The sequence below is a fragment of the Carya illinoinensis genome, chromosome 8 (assembly GCF_018687715.1).
Source record: "Carya illinoinensis cultivar Pawnee chromosome 8, C.illinoinensisPawnee_v1, whole genome shotgun sequence".
Classification (NCBI taxonomy): domain Eukaryota; kingdom Viridiplantae; phylum Streptophyta; class Magnoliopsida; order Fagales; family Juglandaceae; genus Carya; species Carya illinoinensis.
In genome coordinates, this window is record NC_056759.1 from 35,720,731 (window position 1) to 35,739,363 (window position 18,633).

The 18,633-nt window shown below is 35.4% G+C and overlaps 2 protein-coding genes across 3 annotated transcripts in view; both read right to left on the minus strand.

Moving 5' to 3' along the window:
- The window catches only part of LOC122319131, a 210,960-nt gene that overhangs the window by 152,705 nt on the left and 39,622 nt on the right, over nt 1-18,633 (minus strand). The gene's annotated exons all lie outside the window — the stretch shown is intronic.
- Nucleotides 7,021-17,802, minus strand: LOC122319135 (protein BONZAI 3-like). Of its 2 annotated transcripts, XM_043137064.1 has the most exons (15): nt 16,481-17,802; nt 15,169-15,216; nt 13,912-14,060; nt 13,733-13,781; nt 12,857-12,898; nt 12,409-12,588; nt 12,191-12,325; nt 12,025-12,086; nt 11,821-11,914; nt 11,613-11,727; nt 11,401-11,477; nt 9,989-10,153; nt 9,786-9,899; nt 9,614-9,710; nt 7,021-8,239 (listed from the first exon to the last, which is right to left on the minus strand). In XM_043137064.1, exons 1-14 carry the CDS (start codon nt 16,619-16,621, stop codon nt 9,639-9,641), a joined length of 1,443 nt encoding a protein of 480 aa, XP_042992998.1. In that variant the 5' UTR covers nt 16,622-17,802; the 3' UTR covers nt 7,021-8,239; nt 9,614-9,638. The 2 variants fall into 2 exon arrangements, with proteins under 2 accessions (XP_042992998.1, XP_042992999.1); XM_043137065.1 differs by lacking the exons at nt 7,021-8,239; nt 9,614-9,710; nt 9,786-9,899 and having other exon boundaries at nt 10,011-10,959.

The window sequence follows — 18,633 nt, forward strand, 5'->3', positions numbered from 1 at the left end:
TATAAGTCTATTTTTATAATAATTCTTTATAGACCTACCATTTCTCGTAAGGAAAACATGATGACTTCATTTTCATATGGAAAAATCTAGTTGCAAGCGCAACTGCTCACTAATATGTGCACCAATCTAATGTGATTGGTCAAAAAGTAGATTTTATTGAAAACAGTGCTAATTTAAATTTTAAATATAAAGGAATCGGTATTGGTATGCAAATTAATACGCGACTTTGTTTGTACGTAGCAAAACTCTTTTAGTATAAGTATTAAATGATTCGGTTGTTCGTGGAAATAAATACTAATTTCTTGTACTCGGCCTAAAGGTGATTTTCAGTTAATTTGAGCATGCTATAAACAAAATAACGAGATTTAAGTATTCTTTAATGAGGATGCACTTTACGGGTTTTTTTTTGGAGATCGCCACAGAATAGTCACAAACGTGTGGTCTTAAATGCTATTTTGTGGCGAAATGATAGAATGATTGCAAATAAGGCATTATTTGCAGTGAAAATCTTAATATATAACTTTAATAAAAAGAATTTAAAATTCTTTTTCTTGCAGTGATGAAAATTGTAATTGAAAATATAATATATAAAAACTAATTAATTAAATTTATCAAATCAAAATGATTTCATAATATTGGGATGTAAAGAGCATTCCGTTCGAAAACGTTCTACATCTTCTACGTCCTTAATGTGGAAATTAAAGCTTGAGAGAGCTAATTAAATTAATAGCGTACCTCATCCACCAAGAAAAGGGGTTGTTTAATGCACATCTTAGGCGGGCTTTCTTTAACTGTTTCTCAAAAGCTCACAAGTCCATAAGCCAATATCTCAACTTTCTCACATCCAATGACCAACAACGTTTCCAGCATTAGCATTCTGAAATATTCATTCCATGGTAAAACCACTTGAGTCTCGATAATTGTATAAGATGCAGACAAGTTAATCGAGGAAACACCAATGACCTTGCTACTGCTGCTTCTCCTCTTTCAACTACAACAATTTCCTCCATTCCGCAGTCAACAATCACAATTTCCTTCAATTGCTCGAGACATGATCTAATGATAGAGGCTGGAAATAAACTTTTCAAACTCTCACATCTCCAAGAATTTACTACTTGTAAATTTTGAAACATGAAACTTATTTGGAGTTCTTTACTCCATACATGCTTTATTTTGGGTAGACCATCTAGACACAGTATTCTTAGATTAGGGAAGGCAACCTGTAGGATTAATGTCATGTATCAATCAACGACGCCAAAGATTTCTTTGCTTATAATTTGAAAACATGCAAGATCAAACAGGGGAATGAGTACGAAAATAGCACTAATTATTTGGGAACTATGGTCCATTCAAGTACTAATGTTGGCTTATAATTCGTATGCTCTTCTTTTCCTATGTTGGAATGGGTACATCCAGAAATATTCATTATTTGTTTTTTGAGAAGTTCCATATTATTTTTTCAAATTTAACTTTTATGTCTGGCCTAGAGCCACAACCTTAATTAGCAGAGGCCACAATTATAGTTTTGGGCCTCAAACTGAAGTCAACTATCGTTTCATGTGTGAGTTCGAAGCTAACTAACTCATGTACCTGATCATGTAGAAGTGGCAAGCCAGGATCATGGTTGCCCTTCGAAATGGTTTCTCCGCCATTCCTCATAAGTAAAGTTTTTGTGCCCAAGAAGCTCACCAACTTTGGAACGTCCTCTAGCACCAAGGTTTGGAGTCAATGAAACAAGATTATATCTCCATCTTCAATTCCCTACCCTTCTTCTTTCATGACTATTGCACCCATGTTGTTGCATTTTCTTACCACCAATCCTTCGAGTAATGAAAGGCCCCTGACCATGGATGAAAAGAAGACATATCTTAATTTCTCACAGCTTATCACACCTTTACAACTCTCAAGTATTTAAAGGATGTCAAGGGTAGTTTGCCATGACAAATTTCTTCCAAACGGATCATATTTTCGAGAACGAATGTCTCCAATGTAGGAAACGCGATAACCGATGTCCTCAAGTTACGGATATGCTTAAGCTGAGCACAATTTTGGATATGAAGATGCTTCAATTGTTGAAATCCTTCCCTGTCTATTTTGGGTACGACACTCTCAACACCGTTTAGCTCGTCTAAATGAAGATCTTCCGTTATCTTCAATAGCATTTTGATCCAAAACTCAAATTGAAAGCTTGAATTCAACTTGTGAAATCACTACTTGTCCCAAAAACTTAAGTTGATGGGAAGAGGTAGATTTTCTTATTTATTTTATATCTTAACACTCCCCTCACGTGTGGCCAGACTCCCTCTCAATAAGTGACCCAACACGTGAAATATTTAATTAAATGGGGTACAGTGTAGAGTCAGGGTTCGAACTTAAGACCTCTGCTCTGATACCATGTGAAATCACCACTTGTTCCAAAAGCTTAAGCGGATGGGAAGAGATATATTTTATTATTTATTTTATATCTTAACACCAATTAACCTCCACCCAGGTAGGAGGAGCTTCCCAATGTAGTGCAACAGGTTGTGGACTATTTCTAGCCATAGGTTTGTGGTGCATTGCCTCCCTAAACTACACCTTCCACTCAAGAGTGAAGGCAGGAAAATTCCTCACTTCCCAAACATGACCTCAGGTAGTTTGTAAAAGAAATAGACTTAACAACAAACTATATTATATCTTGTACAAACTAAAATGGTGAAAAACACAATATTGTTATAAAACTCATAATCAAAAGGCCGAGATCAAATGGTCAAATTATAATCAGAAGATTATAATTCAAACCAATACAATGTCAATCCTTTTTTTTTTTTTGGGCATTTTCTCATACATAGAATAGAGATTTGAAAGTAAAGAAGACATAATACAACAAGCAACCATAATTAAACTGTTTTATTTCACTAACATTAATGGGAATGAAGGGTCCTCTGCCCCCACTGACTTCAAACCATTGGATCCACCAATTTTGCATTGACGTATATATATTAACCTTCCGAAAGTTTAATTTTTTTACATTCGAACAATAACCCAATAACGTGTGAATGAAACATTCAAACGTCAAATCACAAATGTTCACGTTTGAACATAAAAATAAAATGTTCAAATAAAAATATCGAATTGTCTTGATGCAAAATAGAGGAAAATTGTCTTTGCAATCTTGGATGAGTCTAGCTGCAAATTGGCGAAGATGTAGTTTGATTTATGATTTAGAAATAGAGTTGTAATTCATTGTTTTACAGTTTTATGTATCTGCATATCACTAGTAGATAGTTGTTCCCCCTGTGTACTTGTCCAAAGTTGATAAAGATTGGTTCTTCACCATACAAGGGAGTCAATGATGCAGGTGCCCCAAAGACTTTATTCCTTGGATGAATTGAGGCTGAATGGAATTGAAGCATTGTCTCTTTTGTCACCGGTGGATGCAACACTTGGTTTAATAGAAAAAAAACCTGCAACTTGCAGTTGCTCTGGGAGGGCTTGCTGCCTAGAATGTGCTTGGCTTTAGCCCAGAACAAGTTCTATATTTTTTTATGAGGCTACTGTTTCTATGGACACTAGATTTAGTAATTTCGTTCTCTCTCTCCCCCCCTCTCTCTCTCTCTCTCTCTCTCCCTCTCTCTGTTTGTCTGTATATCACTTTCCTCTCTCGTTGCCCACTTTGGCTATATCTGAGTTTTTGTAATTGTAGATATGTGTGTTTGTAGATCTAATTTTCTATGTTTATATACCTGAGTTTCTATATTTGTAGATCTGTCTTTTTGGGTTTCTTTGTTTTTAAAATCTTTAAGTAAAAACTTAGTATTTTTCATGTTCTACACGTCCAAGCACCAAACATACTTAAATAAAGGTATGTTAGAATGAAGTGAGGATGGAGCTGACTATAAAAGGAGTGAAGGAAGTTCAAATGGTTCACTTTTGTTTGGAGAGCAAGAAATTTAGTTTTCCCTTTTGCTCTCAGACAATTTTGAAGATTTTCAGTATTCATTTTACAAATAAAGGTTGATTCTTTCAAAATATAGATGGTGGCTTGGTTGCCAACAATCTTTTTATCATAACTGAACCTTGGATGACATTGATTGATATGATTATGGGTATGATGCGGATGCAATCCAAGTATTTTCATTTTTCTATTTAATTTCCTTTTTCAAAATTTCTCTTCCAAGGTGCATCTTGTTTTTTTTTTTTCTCCCCAATGAATTCTTACATGTTTTTTCAATTAGATTATACCCAATACAAAGACCTAATCCACAATACAAAGAAAAACAAATCAACATCATTATCCAAGAAATAATTGAAAAGAAAAGGGTATAATCTAATTGAAATGGTGATAAATTATAGTCAACCTCAAGTACTTGTTTAGATCTTTGAAGTAATAGTTTGCATCATAAGCCTTAAAAGTAATAGAAGAGGTTACAAGTATTCACTTCCCCATCAAACAACCTCAAATGCATGTTGTAATATAAGGGAAAAAGTGAACAAAGTTTATAGCAAGCAAAAGAGAAAAGATAAAAGAAACATAGTTGTGAGCCCCAACATGACCCATGAATGTGTGGTTGCATCAATAGTTAACCCCACTGTTTTTTCCCCTTCAATATATCATTGTTTTTTCCTTGTAACTTCACTATGAAGATGAAATGAGAATCAAAATCAGCTCCATGGATGAAAAAGAAGGGGAAAGAATTGAGCAAGATTCTACAGACTGTCTAAAAGAATTGTAGACATGATTATTTGAAAACTCTAGATATTCTTTGGCAACAATCATCACTCAATGATGTTGTAGAATTTTCTAAATCTGCTCCACGTTACTAAGCTAAACGTGTCTTGGAACAAATGTGAGAGTATTACCCGCCAAACATTTACCCCCCATATGGTAAACACGGAAAGTCTTCCATGCTCTATATATGACAGACCGTTCTTAAAACTTTTCAAAGTTCAGTTCAAGAGTTGTCATTCTGCCTTCCCCAATATCCAATAAAACCTCACTCTTTGTTTATAGAGTCCCAACACATACATTGGGAGCACTTGTACTAGCAAGGATATTTTTCAATACATAAGAATTCATTAGGGAAAATAAATAAGAAAAGACTAGATACACCTTACAGGAAGAGAAATTTTGAAAATGGAAATTAAATAGAAAAATGAAAACACTTGGATTGCATCTGCATCTTACCCCATAATCATATCAATCAATGGGGTCATCCAAGGTTCAATTATGATAAATAGCTTGTTGGCAGCCAAGCCACCATCTATATTTTGAAAGGATCAGCCTTTATTTGTAAAACGAACACTAAAAATCTTCTGAAAGAACATTTGCTTTCTATTGAGAACAAAAGAGAAAACTAAATTTCTTTCTCTCCAAGCAAAAACGAACCATTTGTACTTCCTTCACTCCTTTTATAGTCCACTCCATCCTCACTTCATTCTGACATATCTTTTATTTAAGGATGTTTAGTGCTTGGACGTGCATAATAGAAGAAATCACCGAATGTTTGAAAAAATACTAAGGTTTTGCTGGAACATTTTTAAAATAAAGAAACCCAAAAAGGTAGATCTACAAATACAAAAACATCTACAAACACAGAAACTCAGATTTAGACAAAGTGGGCAACGACCAACGAGAGAGGGAAGTGATATACAAACACAAAAACTCAGATCTAGCCAAAGTGGGCAACGAGAGAGGAAACTGTTATACAAACTGAGAGAGAGAGAGAGAGAGAGAGAGAGAGAGAGAGAAGTGATTTTGTTTTCTCGGGCATTTGGGGAAGGGGAATTAATCCTATGACCTCGAGTTACGATCACATTTGTCTACTTAAATTCATTTTAGTTAAAGCTAATTACAGATACCCAAGTCAATAACCGGTATCCGTAACTGGGTTTCGAGTAAATAACCGTCCAAATTCACTCAGACTTTCAGGTTCAAGACTAGACCAGAAACAAATATGCAGCCGTAGTGAGGCACGAATAATATTCCTTTTTATTAGCTACGGCCTCCAACCCCGACTACCTAGTCCACCATTAGATTAGAAAACTGCATCTCTTATAAGTTCTTGATTTTGCCAAGGAAGATGACCATGGAGCATTAATTTATTTAACTTTTTATTCTCTTGCTTTTCATGCACTCATGTATTAATTGTAAAGAGATTTTTTTGAGCTCCTTCCCTCTTTTCCCTTATTTATTTTATTTTTGGCCTCCTCTCTCCTCCTAGTTATTATTATTGTTGTTACTAAAATTTTTTCTTATCATTTCTCTTTCATCCACATATTGTTTTGAAGAGAAGGAGATGCCATGTTCAAAAACTACAATGCAAATGACCTTCTTTTTTTTTTTCTTTTTTTTTTTTCCAAAAAAAGACACCACCTTTGTAATTCTATCAATCCCTCTCATTTGTGCCGTGAAATACTGTGAAAAGAATACAAGAAGATTTAATATTTATATCAGTTAAATTATATGATGCTAATTAAAGATGACCTGTTGTTGTTGTCGTTGTTGTAGATGTACTCCAACATGGATGAGATTGATGTGTTTTAATATGAAAAATTCTTCTCATCAGCCACTATTCACCACTCCACACCCCACACCCTATAAAAAACATCCATATACTCCATGAAAAGCACCCCTACACCTTATGAAAAAATTAGAAGTGTGTGGTGTGAAAGTAAATAGTGGCTGATGCATAGTAAATTCCTTTTAATATTTTGTTTTGGATAAATAGTTTAATTATTTAGATTATGCTGTCTCATAGGTTTATAGTTTTTCAAAAATAGTCCCAAAATCATCATATATTAAAGGAAAATAGGTATTCAAATTTCAACTAGGCACTTTAACAAACTAGCTAGGACCACAAACTGTTATAACATCCTAATTTGCTTTCTCCCAAAAACTTTAGGGTGATTGATGATTAAAAGTCTTACGTCTAAAATAAGAAAAACGAAATCATAAATCTTCTATTTGAGCTTAGCTCTTTGAACTCTAGATTGGGATTCTTACGGCCAAAAGAAAATAGCCATGTGTACAATTATATGTTATAAGAGAAAAACTTGGTGTAAAGCTCACAGTCAAATAATATTGATACACTTACCAGTTTCTTTGAATATATGCTCCCCTTTTTGGGGACAAAATTATTACATTAGTAAAGAAAATATGAATACAACTTGAGGGGATGGGATATCCCATCAATCACCCTAAAAAAACTGATAAGACAAGAAAATAAACACGACTCGAAAATTGGTATCAGATAATTAGTTTGATCCCATAGTTGAAGAAAAACAACGAGATAAAAGTTAAAAGAATTGTAGGTATAGATCAGGTAGAGCCGTGAAGGGGAGAGTACATTGTGGTGGTGTGGTGGTACATGAGGACCATGCATGTACAGACAACGACACCACGTATTGCTCATACGCGCATTGATCAAAATAGCAGAAGAGTGAGTCGTAAATTGAATGAGGAGACATTTGGGTGGTGCATGCATGGCTGCAATTAAAGCCTAGATTTGAAGTTCAAATTTCTTAAAATAAAAGACTGAAAATCAAGAAAATAAGGAAAAAAATGCTAGTAAGCCAACCAACGGCCAACTAGAAGAGAGTGGCTTTAAAAAAAGGCCAAAATCAATACCATATGGGCGGCATGCATGTGGTGATTGTTACATGTGCAGCAAATGGCTTTTGACAACCACGCACATGCGGAAGACTTCGTTTGGATGGTGGAAAAGGTTGATGAAGAATTGACGCTTCCATTGGTGGTGTGCAAGTGAGATTGTGGAATAGATGAAATACAATGTATTTGGCCTATAATGGCTCGAGTGGATTAAAAGAAAAATTGGAGCAAAAGAAGAGGTTCTCGGTGGGGGTTTCTTTCAATGGGGGAGAGAGGGACATCGAACAATCTCATATACCCTCCTATTTCATTCTTGGCATTAAAACTGTAACTCCTTGCCCACACCCACGAAGGAAAAAGGAAACAATACCTACTTTCAGGCAGGTCAATCTATCGGTGGGATAGCCTTTAGAAAACCTTGGCAATTGCTGTTGATCAGCGGTATATATCATACCTTATTTGACCCTTATCCAACCTGTGTGTGTCGTCGATATATATCGACCTTTTGTGGAGTTGGTACTTATACTCAAGTACCAGACACTTGGGCTTCATGGAGAGGGCGTGGCTTGATATCTCTGCACCGCATGTACGTCAAGAACTGTCCTGGTAGCTCTTCCAAAAGCGCCTGGACCACAGAAATCTGCCCACCTGCACATACCACACAATGATTAATTTATAGTTGAAGTTATAAGATGGGGTTGAAGCAAAAACAGAACAGCTGCAACAAGATAAAAGTAAAAGGAAACAGTTCATGTCATTTGATACAAAAGTCAATAGGCCCAAACAGATGATACAAACATCAACTGAAAAATGAAGTAGAACTGACTTTTGGGTTGTAAATGAAGGAGCCAAGCTGTTTGGTGTTGGTCAATGTTTAATCCATAAAGAGTTACAAAAAAAGACGGAAAATAAAGGACCAGGACAGTGGTGCATGGCAACAGCAGTTCATGCAACATCTCCGTCAGACACAATTTCAGTGTTCAAACCCATCCTTTAATCCTTTTTTCACTCCATCATTGAATAATTATCTAGCTAGGCATTGCAATTAACAATGTGGTTTTGTTGCTTTCTCTCTCCCCACAAAAAAGCTCTTAACTGTCTCTAAAAAACTCTCCCTCCCAACCTCACGCTGTGAGGAACGAAGTACCTCCCAACTTCTCCCTCCCCTTTCTCTCATTCCTTCCTCAATCTTCTCCCCATTCTAGATCTTCTCATTCCATTTCTCCAATTTTCTTTTTTAAATTTCCCCTAATCTTCTTCCTTCTTTTGTCTCTATTTTGTTTAGTCTTGGAGGTTAGTTCTACTGCTATCCGACCGGTTCCAACCACTACTAGCCCACCATATATAGAATCCCCACCATTTGATCACCCATAGCCACCGCACCCAGGTACCAAACAACCACACATACTGCCACTCGCCACCAACAACAGGCATCGGTGGCACTCGCCCCCCCCCCCCCCCCGGCTGCTCTCTTTTCAATAGTTAACTCTCCTTTACTTGCACCTCCAGTCCCTAAAGTGTTTTCCAGTCGTTTCATTTTGTTTTCACCTCCATTTTCCTTACCCTGACACCATTTTGCTGGAAGTGTGAACTCTCGATTTATTTTTGTCAATCCACTTATGATCACCACGTGCCTTATCTTTGATTTGGCTACTTGCCGATCTACCATCCACCACCACAAGATCAATATTTTGATTGGTGCATGAGGCCCATGCGTCACCTTTCTCAATAGTTTCCATCCTTTTTTGGGAAACAGACTGTCTTCTTTTTTGCTAAAAGCAAACATTTGTTCTTGCTTATTATTCTGAGAATAGGGAAGATGTGAGCATGGGACTCTCCCAACACTCCAAAGCAGTTAATTATGGTGCATCATTACCACTGTGGCTCTGAGTCACAAGACCACAATGTCTTACTTGAATTGCACCAAAAACGACCTTTTATGACAGTTCTTTCGGTTTGGTAAAGACATGCATCTTGACCCAATTTTTAGCTCCATACGTGCGCGTGCCATTATGTACTTACCATGAACTTCTCGCATTGGAATAAACTATACAATGTCACGTGTAGCAACACGATCTGTAGAGCTCTCTAATCGTTGTCCTTTATCAGCATCAAGGACCTGTCACAAAAACTAAGTTAGATGACATATTAACACATGAGGGTAAGTTCAAGTTCTAGAAAAACAAATCCATACCTCCATCTGTCCAAAATCTGCACCTCCCACTCCCACTATAAGAATTGATAGTGGAAGATCAGATACCTTCACCAAAGTGTCTTTCGTTTCTTGGAGGTCTGTAAGGACTCCATCCTAGAAAAGGTGACAATTTATTTGATTACCAAACGAAGGATTGAAGGTGGAAAGAGGCATCAAATTATGAAGTCAACTATTCTATTTACCGTAATAATGAGCAAGACGAAGTACTTTTTGCTGTTGTATGAAACGGATTGGCTTGCAATTTGAGCAGCTCTTTTAATCACTTGGCCAAACAACGTTGGTCCTGCCAGAGTAACATTATGTAGAGCACTTGCATAAGCAGACATGATGCCTTCAACTCCTTCAACCTATTGAAAATTAGAAGCTAAATGCGTTACTTGAGGAGTATGAACATGTAGTTTTCATAAGGATGATATGTACGCTATGCAACAATGAAAAATCACTTGATTTCAATGAGTCTTATACGGTACATATCATTTTTATTATGTTAACAACTGTACAATGAAGAAAAAAAGTACCGTAGAGTGTAACACATAATATTATGAAGGGTATTGGGTGATAACTCGATCCATTTGATTTTCATAGTTTTCATTTACTTACAAAAATTTTGAAGGACCATAAAGACTTTCTAAAGCCTATTAATTGCATATCTAAAATTATTGTATATAACAGTTTTGCATGTGTTATGGTTAATCTATACTCGGTGTTTTTTCAACTAATGCTTTTACCAACTTCTTACTTATTTGGTTGAAGCTGACTATGACACTCTATTCATAACTAGAAGTGGTAGAGGAAGAAAAAAAGCAAACAAAGAAAAGAAGATAAATATTAAATTTTTTAAGAACAAACAATGATGAGATAAACAGGTTGAAACAAACAAAAATCAGGGATTAACTATAGTATTGCAGGAGGGCAAACAAGATGGCGATAGTTCTATGGAAATGCCAGTACATGCAAACCAAAATGTTGCATCAGAGACGAAGAAACAATAAATTATAAAATGGGCTTCTCTAATCTCAAAGCTACATGCACTTCCATTTAGGTTGAAGCAATGTGAGATGGTTCCATCAAATGTTTTCCCACCGAAGCCCCAAGCAGGAAAGCGCCTATCAGAATCATAAAATTGAATGACCTCCCCAACCTCCATTATAGCCTGAAACAAATTCAGTTATCAAGCAGATAATAACTTCACCCATCAACAATAATTTCTTTAAATACAGGCTAATAGAAGCCTACTTAACAAACCAGAACAAATAAACTTGTCTTTCTCAAAAGCTCAAGAAAGCAAATTGGATATTGAAAACGAGCCACTTGATCAAATTGAGTTATAACAGAAATAAAAGAAAGCAATTTAGAGACTTGTTTATGGACCAAACTTCATAATATATATATATATAAACCAAATCAAGATAACAACAAATTTCTCAGGTCAGTGTTATATGTGGGGAGGTAAATTTGAGCGTCAATATCATAATGAAAATACAACTCATGAGGTAAATTTCCATGCCAATCGATCCAAACAATTTGCCTATACTAGTTTTGGAGTCAAAATAATATGCTGTTGAAAGCACCAGATCAGGATGCACAGACTCACCTTCTGATAAGAATTCAACTGGCTGGAAGGATCAATGTAGTGTAAAGAATCTGGATTCTGAGGATTTCCATTTGAGGCTAGACAAATTAAAATTGACTATTCAAATTATGAATAAGACATTCGGGCGAAACATTTACAACCAGAAAAAAGAGAACAAAAAATAAAAAAAATCAATTATCACGTGTATAAATAGTCCTCTAGAAATTACTTACCTGTAAAGTCAACTGCAACCATAAAGTTAAGCTCAAATCCACAACAAACGTAATCAAGAAAGCTGTATTGTTCCTTCTCACAAAATTGATCCACAAAGAGCTCTCCCTTCAAAACCTATATTGATGAATCATTGAACAAATGCAAATTCAAATAAAGTGAATAAACTGAAATATTTTAATAAATTCTGCTGCAATTATGAATAGGTACCTTCTTGTGACCATGATGAGATGTTATAGTAAGATTTTCACCACTTTTACCTTCTTGAAGTTTTTCCAGGTCGGCCACTGACTTCTGAAGTTTACTGATATGGAAAATTTAAGAACAGTATCTTCTTTAGAACCAGAGACTAAACTCAGATAACAAGGGAAACCAAGCAAAAATGAATCCGCAGATTAACTAAATTCCACTTACCCAATAAGCGAATGTTTGCCACTGCTATTGAAATCAAAGCACTCGATAATCAATGGGTTATCCTGCAACAAGTCAAATTTCATGCACCACATGCATCTTCTTAGTCGTCCAAATAGCAAAATATCCTATAATATAGTGTGACCAAATCATAAGGTGACAAGTTTACCTTACTTCCAAACTGCTGCATACTCAGGCATAGGGGTTTCCATTTTGGATTTAAATTGTCGTTTACTACTTCAGTCTTGCATATTGGAATGGAGCCTCCACTCTCCACAATTCTAGATATTCTTAGAAAAGGGTCCTAGAATAAAGTGATGAATTTTAAGGATGAAACAAACAACAAATATACATGCATACGTAACATAAAGCTTTGCAAATACATACACTTTTAGAAAATATGTCCTTGTTATCTAAGTAAGAACAATGGAGCATCATCTCAACAACCCTCCTTGATGCAACTGTTTCCTCTGCATGGATGGTGAGTACCCCTAAGTTCCTCAAACCCACATGCCCAATTTTACTACAAAGATTAAGGGTTAAACTCTGATTTTGTTTGGTAAGTACCTGCCATGGAAGAGGGGGGAAGGATTTGATGTTCAGTAAGGTTAAAAATGGCAGCAATTGCAACATGCTCTTTAACTACATCGATGGTAACCTAATATCTTAATATATCACTTAATTGGGGAAGAAGCTCTCACAATAGTCTTCCTGCTATTGAAGTTTTTAATACAAAAACTCTGAAAATTGATATAATTTTATACTCAATTTGCACCAGCTTAGTTAAAATGCATATGCATTCTCAATGAGCCTGATTGATCCCAAGACAGCATACCTCTGATAGAACACACGTGGCCTCTCCAAGAAAATCTTGATCCTTCAATTTCAGTGTTTGAAACACAACAGAATAGATATATTTATTATGTGCAACAGAAAAATGGTTCATACAAATTTTCTAAAACTTACAGATCATATGGTAATAGTTTAACATTATGTTTTCCTCTGGCGTTTTGTCTCTGATCCAACTTAGATTTTTTTTTTTTTTTGAGAAAAGTGATCCAACTTAGATTTTATCTGCACTTCTCCCGTAAGTTGTTTTCTTTTCTCACATGACTGAATCTATGATTAAAAACAGTGACAATCTTTCGAAAGTACTCATTCATTAATCACAATTGAGGTAGTTGACCCCCTCCACACACATAGATGTACACAATAGTGATCGAATTAAGCAAGCAAACTGCTGCACACCATTCAGTGAGTACTTTCCCATGTCGGTCTTACAAGTTATACAGTTATACGATGCATGGCTGCATCTATATATATTGTCCAAATAACTTAGGCTGACATGAACATACAGTTGGCATCCAAAAGTCGTTTATTATTGTTGTCGAATTAATGTTTTTTGCCAATTCAATGTGTTTAACCATGTATCAACAAAAATACAACTGAACAGGCTAGTGAAAGTATAATGTCATCTAATTAACACATATTTTCTCAGAAAAACCAGTACCCAGCTCTTAGTCCCCAATGTAAAAGAGTTCTAACTTACAAATTGCGGTATTCAACACTTAAAAGTATTGGAAGAGATACTACAGAAACACTTAGCATGTACACTTTTTCTTGTATATTGTTGGTACAAATTATAATTGGAAAAACATAACGTACAAAGATTTAAAACATTAGATACTCGAGAGCAGAAACTATAATGTACCTTCACAGGTATATTGTGAAATTTGGTATCAACATCATATACATGAAATCTGGAGCGAAAATAAAGAAGGGAAACACGAGTGAGTCAAAAGAAGTCAAATCAAAACAGGAGTTTCCGTAATAAAAAAGAAGTATATCTATAAAAAAGATAAGCACTTAAAATGAATTTGTAAAGCTTACACCAATGGCTGTACAATCTCGAACTGGAATGCAATTGTAACTTTTTCTATCCACGTGGGATTCAAGCTATTCAGTATAACCTCAGTGCGGCCTAACTCCTCTAGTTTTCCATCTATATTCTTCGCATATACCACTGCCATGGGATCACTCTGAACAGAACAATATCTTTTTTAGCTCAAACAACAGTAAGACAATCCTGACCAAAATACACACATAAACAAACTACTGTGTATTGAAAAACTCAAACCTTGAAAGCTAAATAAACACCTCTTTTCCAGAAACGGTCAACATGAAGTATTAGTTCAGCTCGCTACCCATGTAAATACTACTTATGGTAAATGTAAACCAAACACTACCAGGATGGGAATCCCATGAAAACTATTCATAAACTTGAGAAAAAAGAAAAACACCAGAAACTTGGGGTGTTAACTCATTTTCTAGCAATTTTGAGCAAACAAAGATGGTGTCAAGGATTTAGTCATCCAAAGGTTAAGCTGAAGAGATACAGAAGAAGCAAGAAACTCTTCAAATTTGAAATCCATTTCTTGTTTGAGAAAGTCCTAATGGAAGACATATATCCTCCTGATCAGTAAACACAAGACACGAGTACAAACTAATATATCATTAAGAACACCAAAAACAGAACAAACTAAATTATATCACTGAGCACTGTAGTTTTCTTACCCAGGTTTTTCATCAATGTATAGTAACTACCCATACTAACCAAGACAGTTATCGATCCACATACATAGTAATCCAGCTCAGTACAAGAGTATGGCTACAAATATCTTATGTAAACAAAATACTGTCAAAATAGTAACATAAACTTTTTTTTATAGGTAAATAGACATAGCCCAAGTACACAGAACGTATAAAAATAGTAGCTTAACCTAAAGTAATGATCAGCTCACATGCCCATATCCCCCTCTGTTTTGGTTGTATCTTGAAGTGAAACTCACATAGAAAAATGTACTTCAACATAATGAACCAAAATTGTGATAGTTATCCCAAAATTTAGAATTGATTAATTCATAGAATTATGTTAACTCGAGAAATATTATACCAGAGTCTTGAATTCATACAAATTCGAAGTGTGGTTTGGATCATAATTTCCAGTCCATGCTAAGCATAGAAAATATATAGGTGATGAAGTTGGACATTAGAGCAGTTAAACAAATGATTTGGCAAAGGAAAGACGCTAGTATAAACCCTCAGTAAACATCACTATCAAACATATGGTTATGTTTAGAGGAATACCTTTGAAATGATGTCACGATCTCGCAAGTTAATTGCTGATAGGGATAACTGCAGCACAGATTAAAATACATGAATACATTTTGAAAAGGCAAAACAAATGAGTTAACAGTACAGACATAAATAAAAAGAAACTAAAAACAAAAGAGCCATGCATGCAGAAAAAATAACAATTCCAAATGTCGAAATCTCTTATAATACTGATAACCGATCCCATCCCATGTAAAATTTTTGTCAGGCAATATACTGCTTTGGAGCTTGCCGTTATTCCACCCATTTCTTTCTAGTAAGGGGCAACAGAACTGCACAATTTCCATCTATTGGAGATGAAAGAAATGGCAGGAACCCTTTTCAAGAATATAGGTGGCACTTCATCCTTTGGCACTTAAAAATGAGAAATATTCAACTCCTGCACAATACTAAAAGGCAACATGTTGCTTCATACAACCTCATTAGTCTCCAATTTACTAATATTCGGTTAAAATATCTAGGTCGTTTTACTGTAGTCTTAAATTCAAGAAGTTGGTTACTATGTGGTGTATCAATTTAGTCAATCAAAACATCATCCTTTATCTAAGCGCCAAAACACATGGCACCCCGACCATGCTATCCTTTCCTGATTCTAAGAAACTAGTAATAGGCCAAACATTTAAATGACAGAATATCAAAGGCAATATTGCGCTGCATGCCCCGCATGCTTCATTTATCAAGCGAAACTCATAGCTTGAAGAGCGTTAAGGATTTAACATTTCAGCACCTTTGAAATACACACAAACCGATCCTCTACCATGCAACAAAAACGACTTCTTTGATAATTTTAAACATATATGTATTGTAAACAAAACCATAACACTAACACGAATACAAAATATTTATTATTTTATTATTTACTCTTTCTGAATAACCTTTTTTCAATCAAGTTTTGTACCTTGCATTTGTATAAGAATATCATTACAGGGGAGAAACTTTACTGGAGAAGAAAAAAAGTAACCACAATTTTAAAAAAATAATAATCGTATTCATATTATTCTTGTTCTCATTGTATTTTATGGGCAATGGCCAACATAATAATCAAGTAAAATGAGAATGGTAAGAACCTAAGCCAATCTGGGATAGAAAATAAATAACGATACGAATTTCAGCCAACGTGGGGATAAACAGGGTAAAGAATATCAAGAGTCTGAGCCAATGTGGGGTAGATAATAGAGAGCAGCACAGCTAATACAAATGCATAATACAGTTCTGTGTGCGTGTAATATATATATATATATATATATATATATATATAGATAGGCGTTAGAATGGCAGTCACTACCTCGACTCGGGTGAAGTGTTGATGGAGACCCCGAGACCTGTAGAAGAACTCAACGGCGTCGTTGTGGCCGGCATTGTTGTTGTTGGTAGCTGTGGGGCTCTGTTGCTTTCCTCCTTCCACGCCCGAATAGCAGTTCCCCATCTGTCTCTCTCTCTCAAGCCCAAATGAGATTCCTTTTTTGTTTTCGTTTTCTCCTCTCTATTTAAAACCCTGGACAAATTATATACTTATCCTCTAAAAAATTTTCAGAGCTCTTCAAACTCGGCCTGTCCTTTGTATCTAAACATACAAAAAGGAATATTTTTTTTATGTGTTTGGATCGCAACCCACTTTAGAGAAAACGTGTGATGAGGATTGTGATTGTGGAGGATTGTCTATCTCTGCTCTGCTGTATTTATTAGGGGAGAACAAGCAGTTTCCTACGTATACGATGGAGTGTTTCCTTCCTTCTTTCCTTGCAGGAACCTACGAAATTGTAGCATCTTTTACGAAGTAGGAGGTGTTTTCTTCACAACCACAACAGTTGTTTCTTTCTTAGGACTCAACGAAACGCGGATTCCCTTGACAACTTTTTTTTCCCCTTTGAGCAATTATGCGGTCAAACCAAAACAGAGGAAAACCGAAAAAGGAAAATGATGGATGCAGGGGACTTGCGCAGGAAGTTGCGCACGAAAAACTGACGGGATCCATGTGGAAAATGATATGGTGCGTTTCATTGGGTTTGCTACCGTTTCGCACTCTACATTCGGATTCCCTCCATCTCCGAAGCTTCCCGATACCCGTTATGGGTTTCTGAACCCTAACCTTCGCATCTCCCTCCTCCATTGTCACTTGTCATTCTTTTCAAGTACAACACTCGCCACTCAGTTTGATGGCCAATATAAGCACATGGAATGATTCCAGCCCATGAAACAGGTTGGGAATTCACTAGCTAAAAACATCTGAAATGCATGGGTGCCATCATAAAGGGAAAAAAGATAAGCGTTGACTATAAATGAGAAAGAAAGCGTAAATCTCCATAAACAAAAGGAAACGGAAGGGAAGAGATGATTCCAAATCACTGATTTGTTGGGAGACCAAATTATACAGAACACCTACGGTCTTACCATTACAGAAAATCCAATCATAAGAAGAAGAAGAAGAAGAAGAAGAAGAAGAGAAGTGGAAACCCAGCTGCCACTGTCGTGCACCACTCACGACAGGATCTTCAAGGTAATATATTATCGAGCATAAGTCATGTTGAAAATGGCCTTTCATAGAAGGGAGAAATAGCATAGATGACGCTGACAACTGGTGAAGGTGAAGGGTTAATAGCTTGTAAACGTTCAGATTTTTCGAATTGATGAAGACTGGGCATAGTTTAATTACAGTAAATAAATGAACAATGATAGCACTTGTAAAAGAACTTAGGGGCAATCGGATTTAAATTTAGAATAATAAAAAAAATTACAATATTAATAAAAAATATTTATTTAATCATAAAATAAAATAAAATAAAAATAGGGTGTTAGAAGAAATGTTGGAGACCCATTATCAGTATTCGAATGGGGCATGCTACCTATTTAACGTTTGCTTGGCAAGTTGGCACAAATACACTATCTATATTATTGATAGTATGTTAATAGAATTTTTTTTATAAATAGAATTTTTATTTTTTTTTTTAAATTTGGAGTAGAAAGATAAAGGAGCATAATTAGATTTAGAGCGGCTTCCCTGTTAATACATGTTAAATTTTATATGGGAGTAACCTAAAGGTTATTGATATGAAAATAAAATAAAATCTATTTACCCACCAAATTGTTGAGGGAAGGATAAGATTTACTTATTAAATGCCTATTCATAGGTTTTCTTGCTTAAAAAAGTCAAATTAATATTTATTACATTCCTGCATCACCATTCACACCAAATTTGTTGAGTCTTTTTCTGAAGTAAAATTTGTAATACATTTATCATTTCCTATATCTCAAAATCGTATAACACTTTCACTTTAGAATATTGTTATGATGTAATTTAATCAAATTACGTGTTGAACGATTGTGTGCAACTTTTTCTTGGAGAATCCACCAATGGATGCGCGTGATCCTCTCTAATCTCTATGTACCTTCCAAGTCATTAATGTAATGGTCCTTTTCATTTTAATTCGATGTGACAAA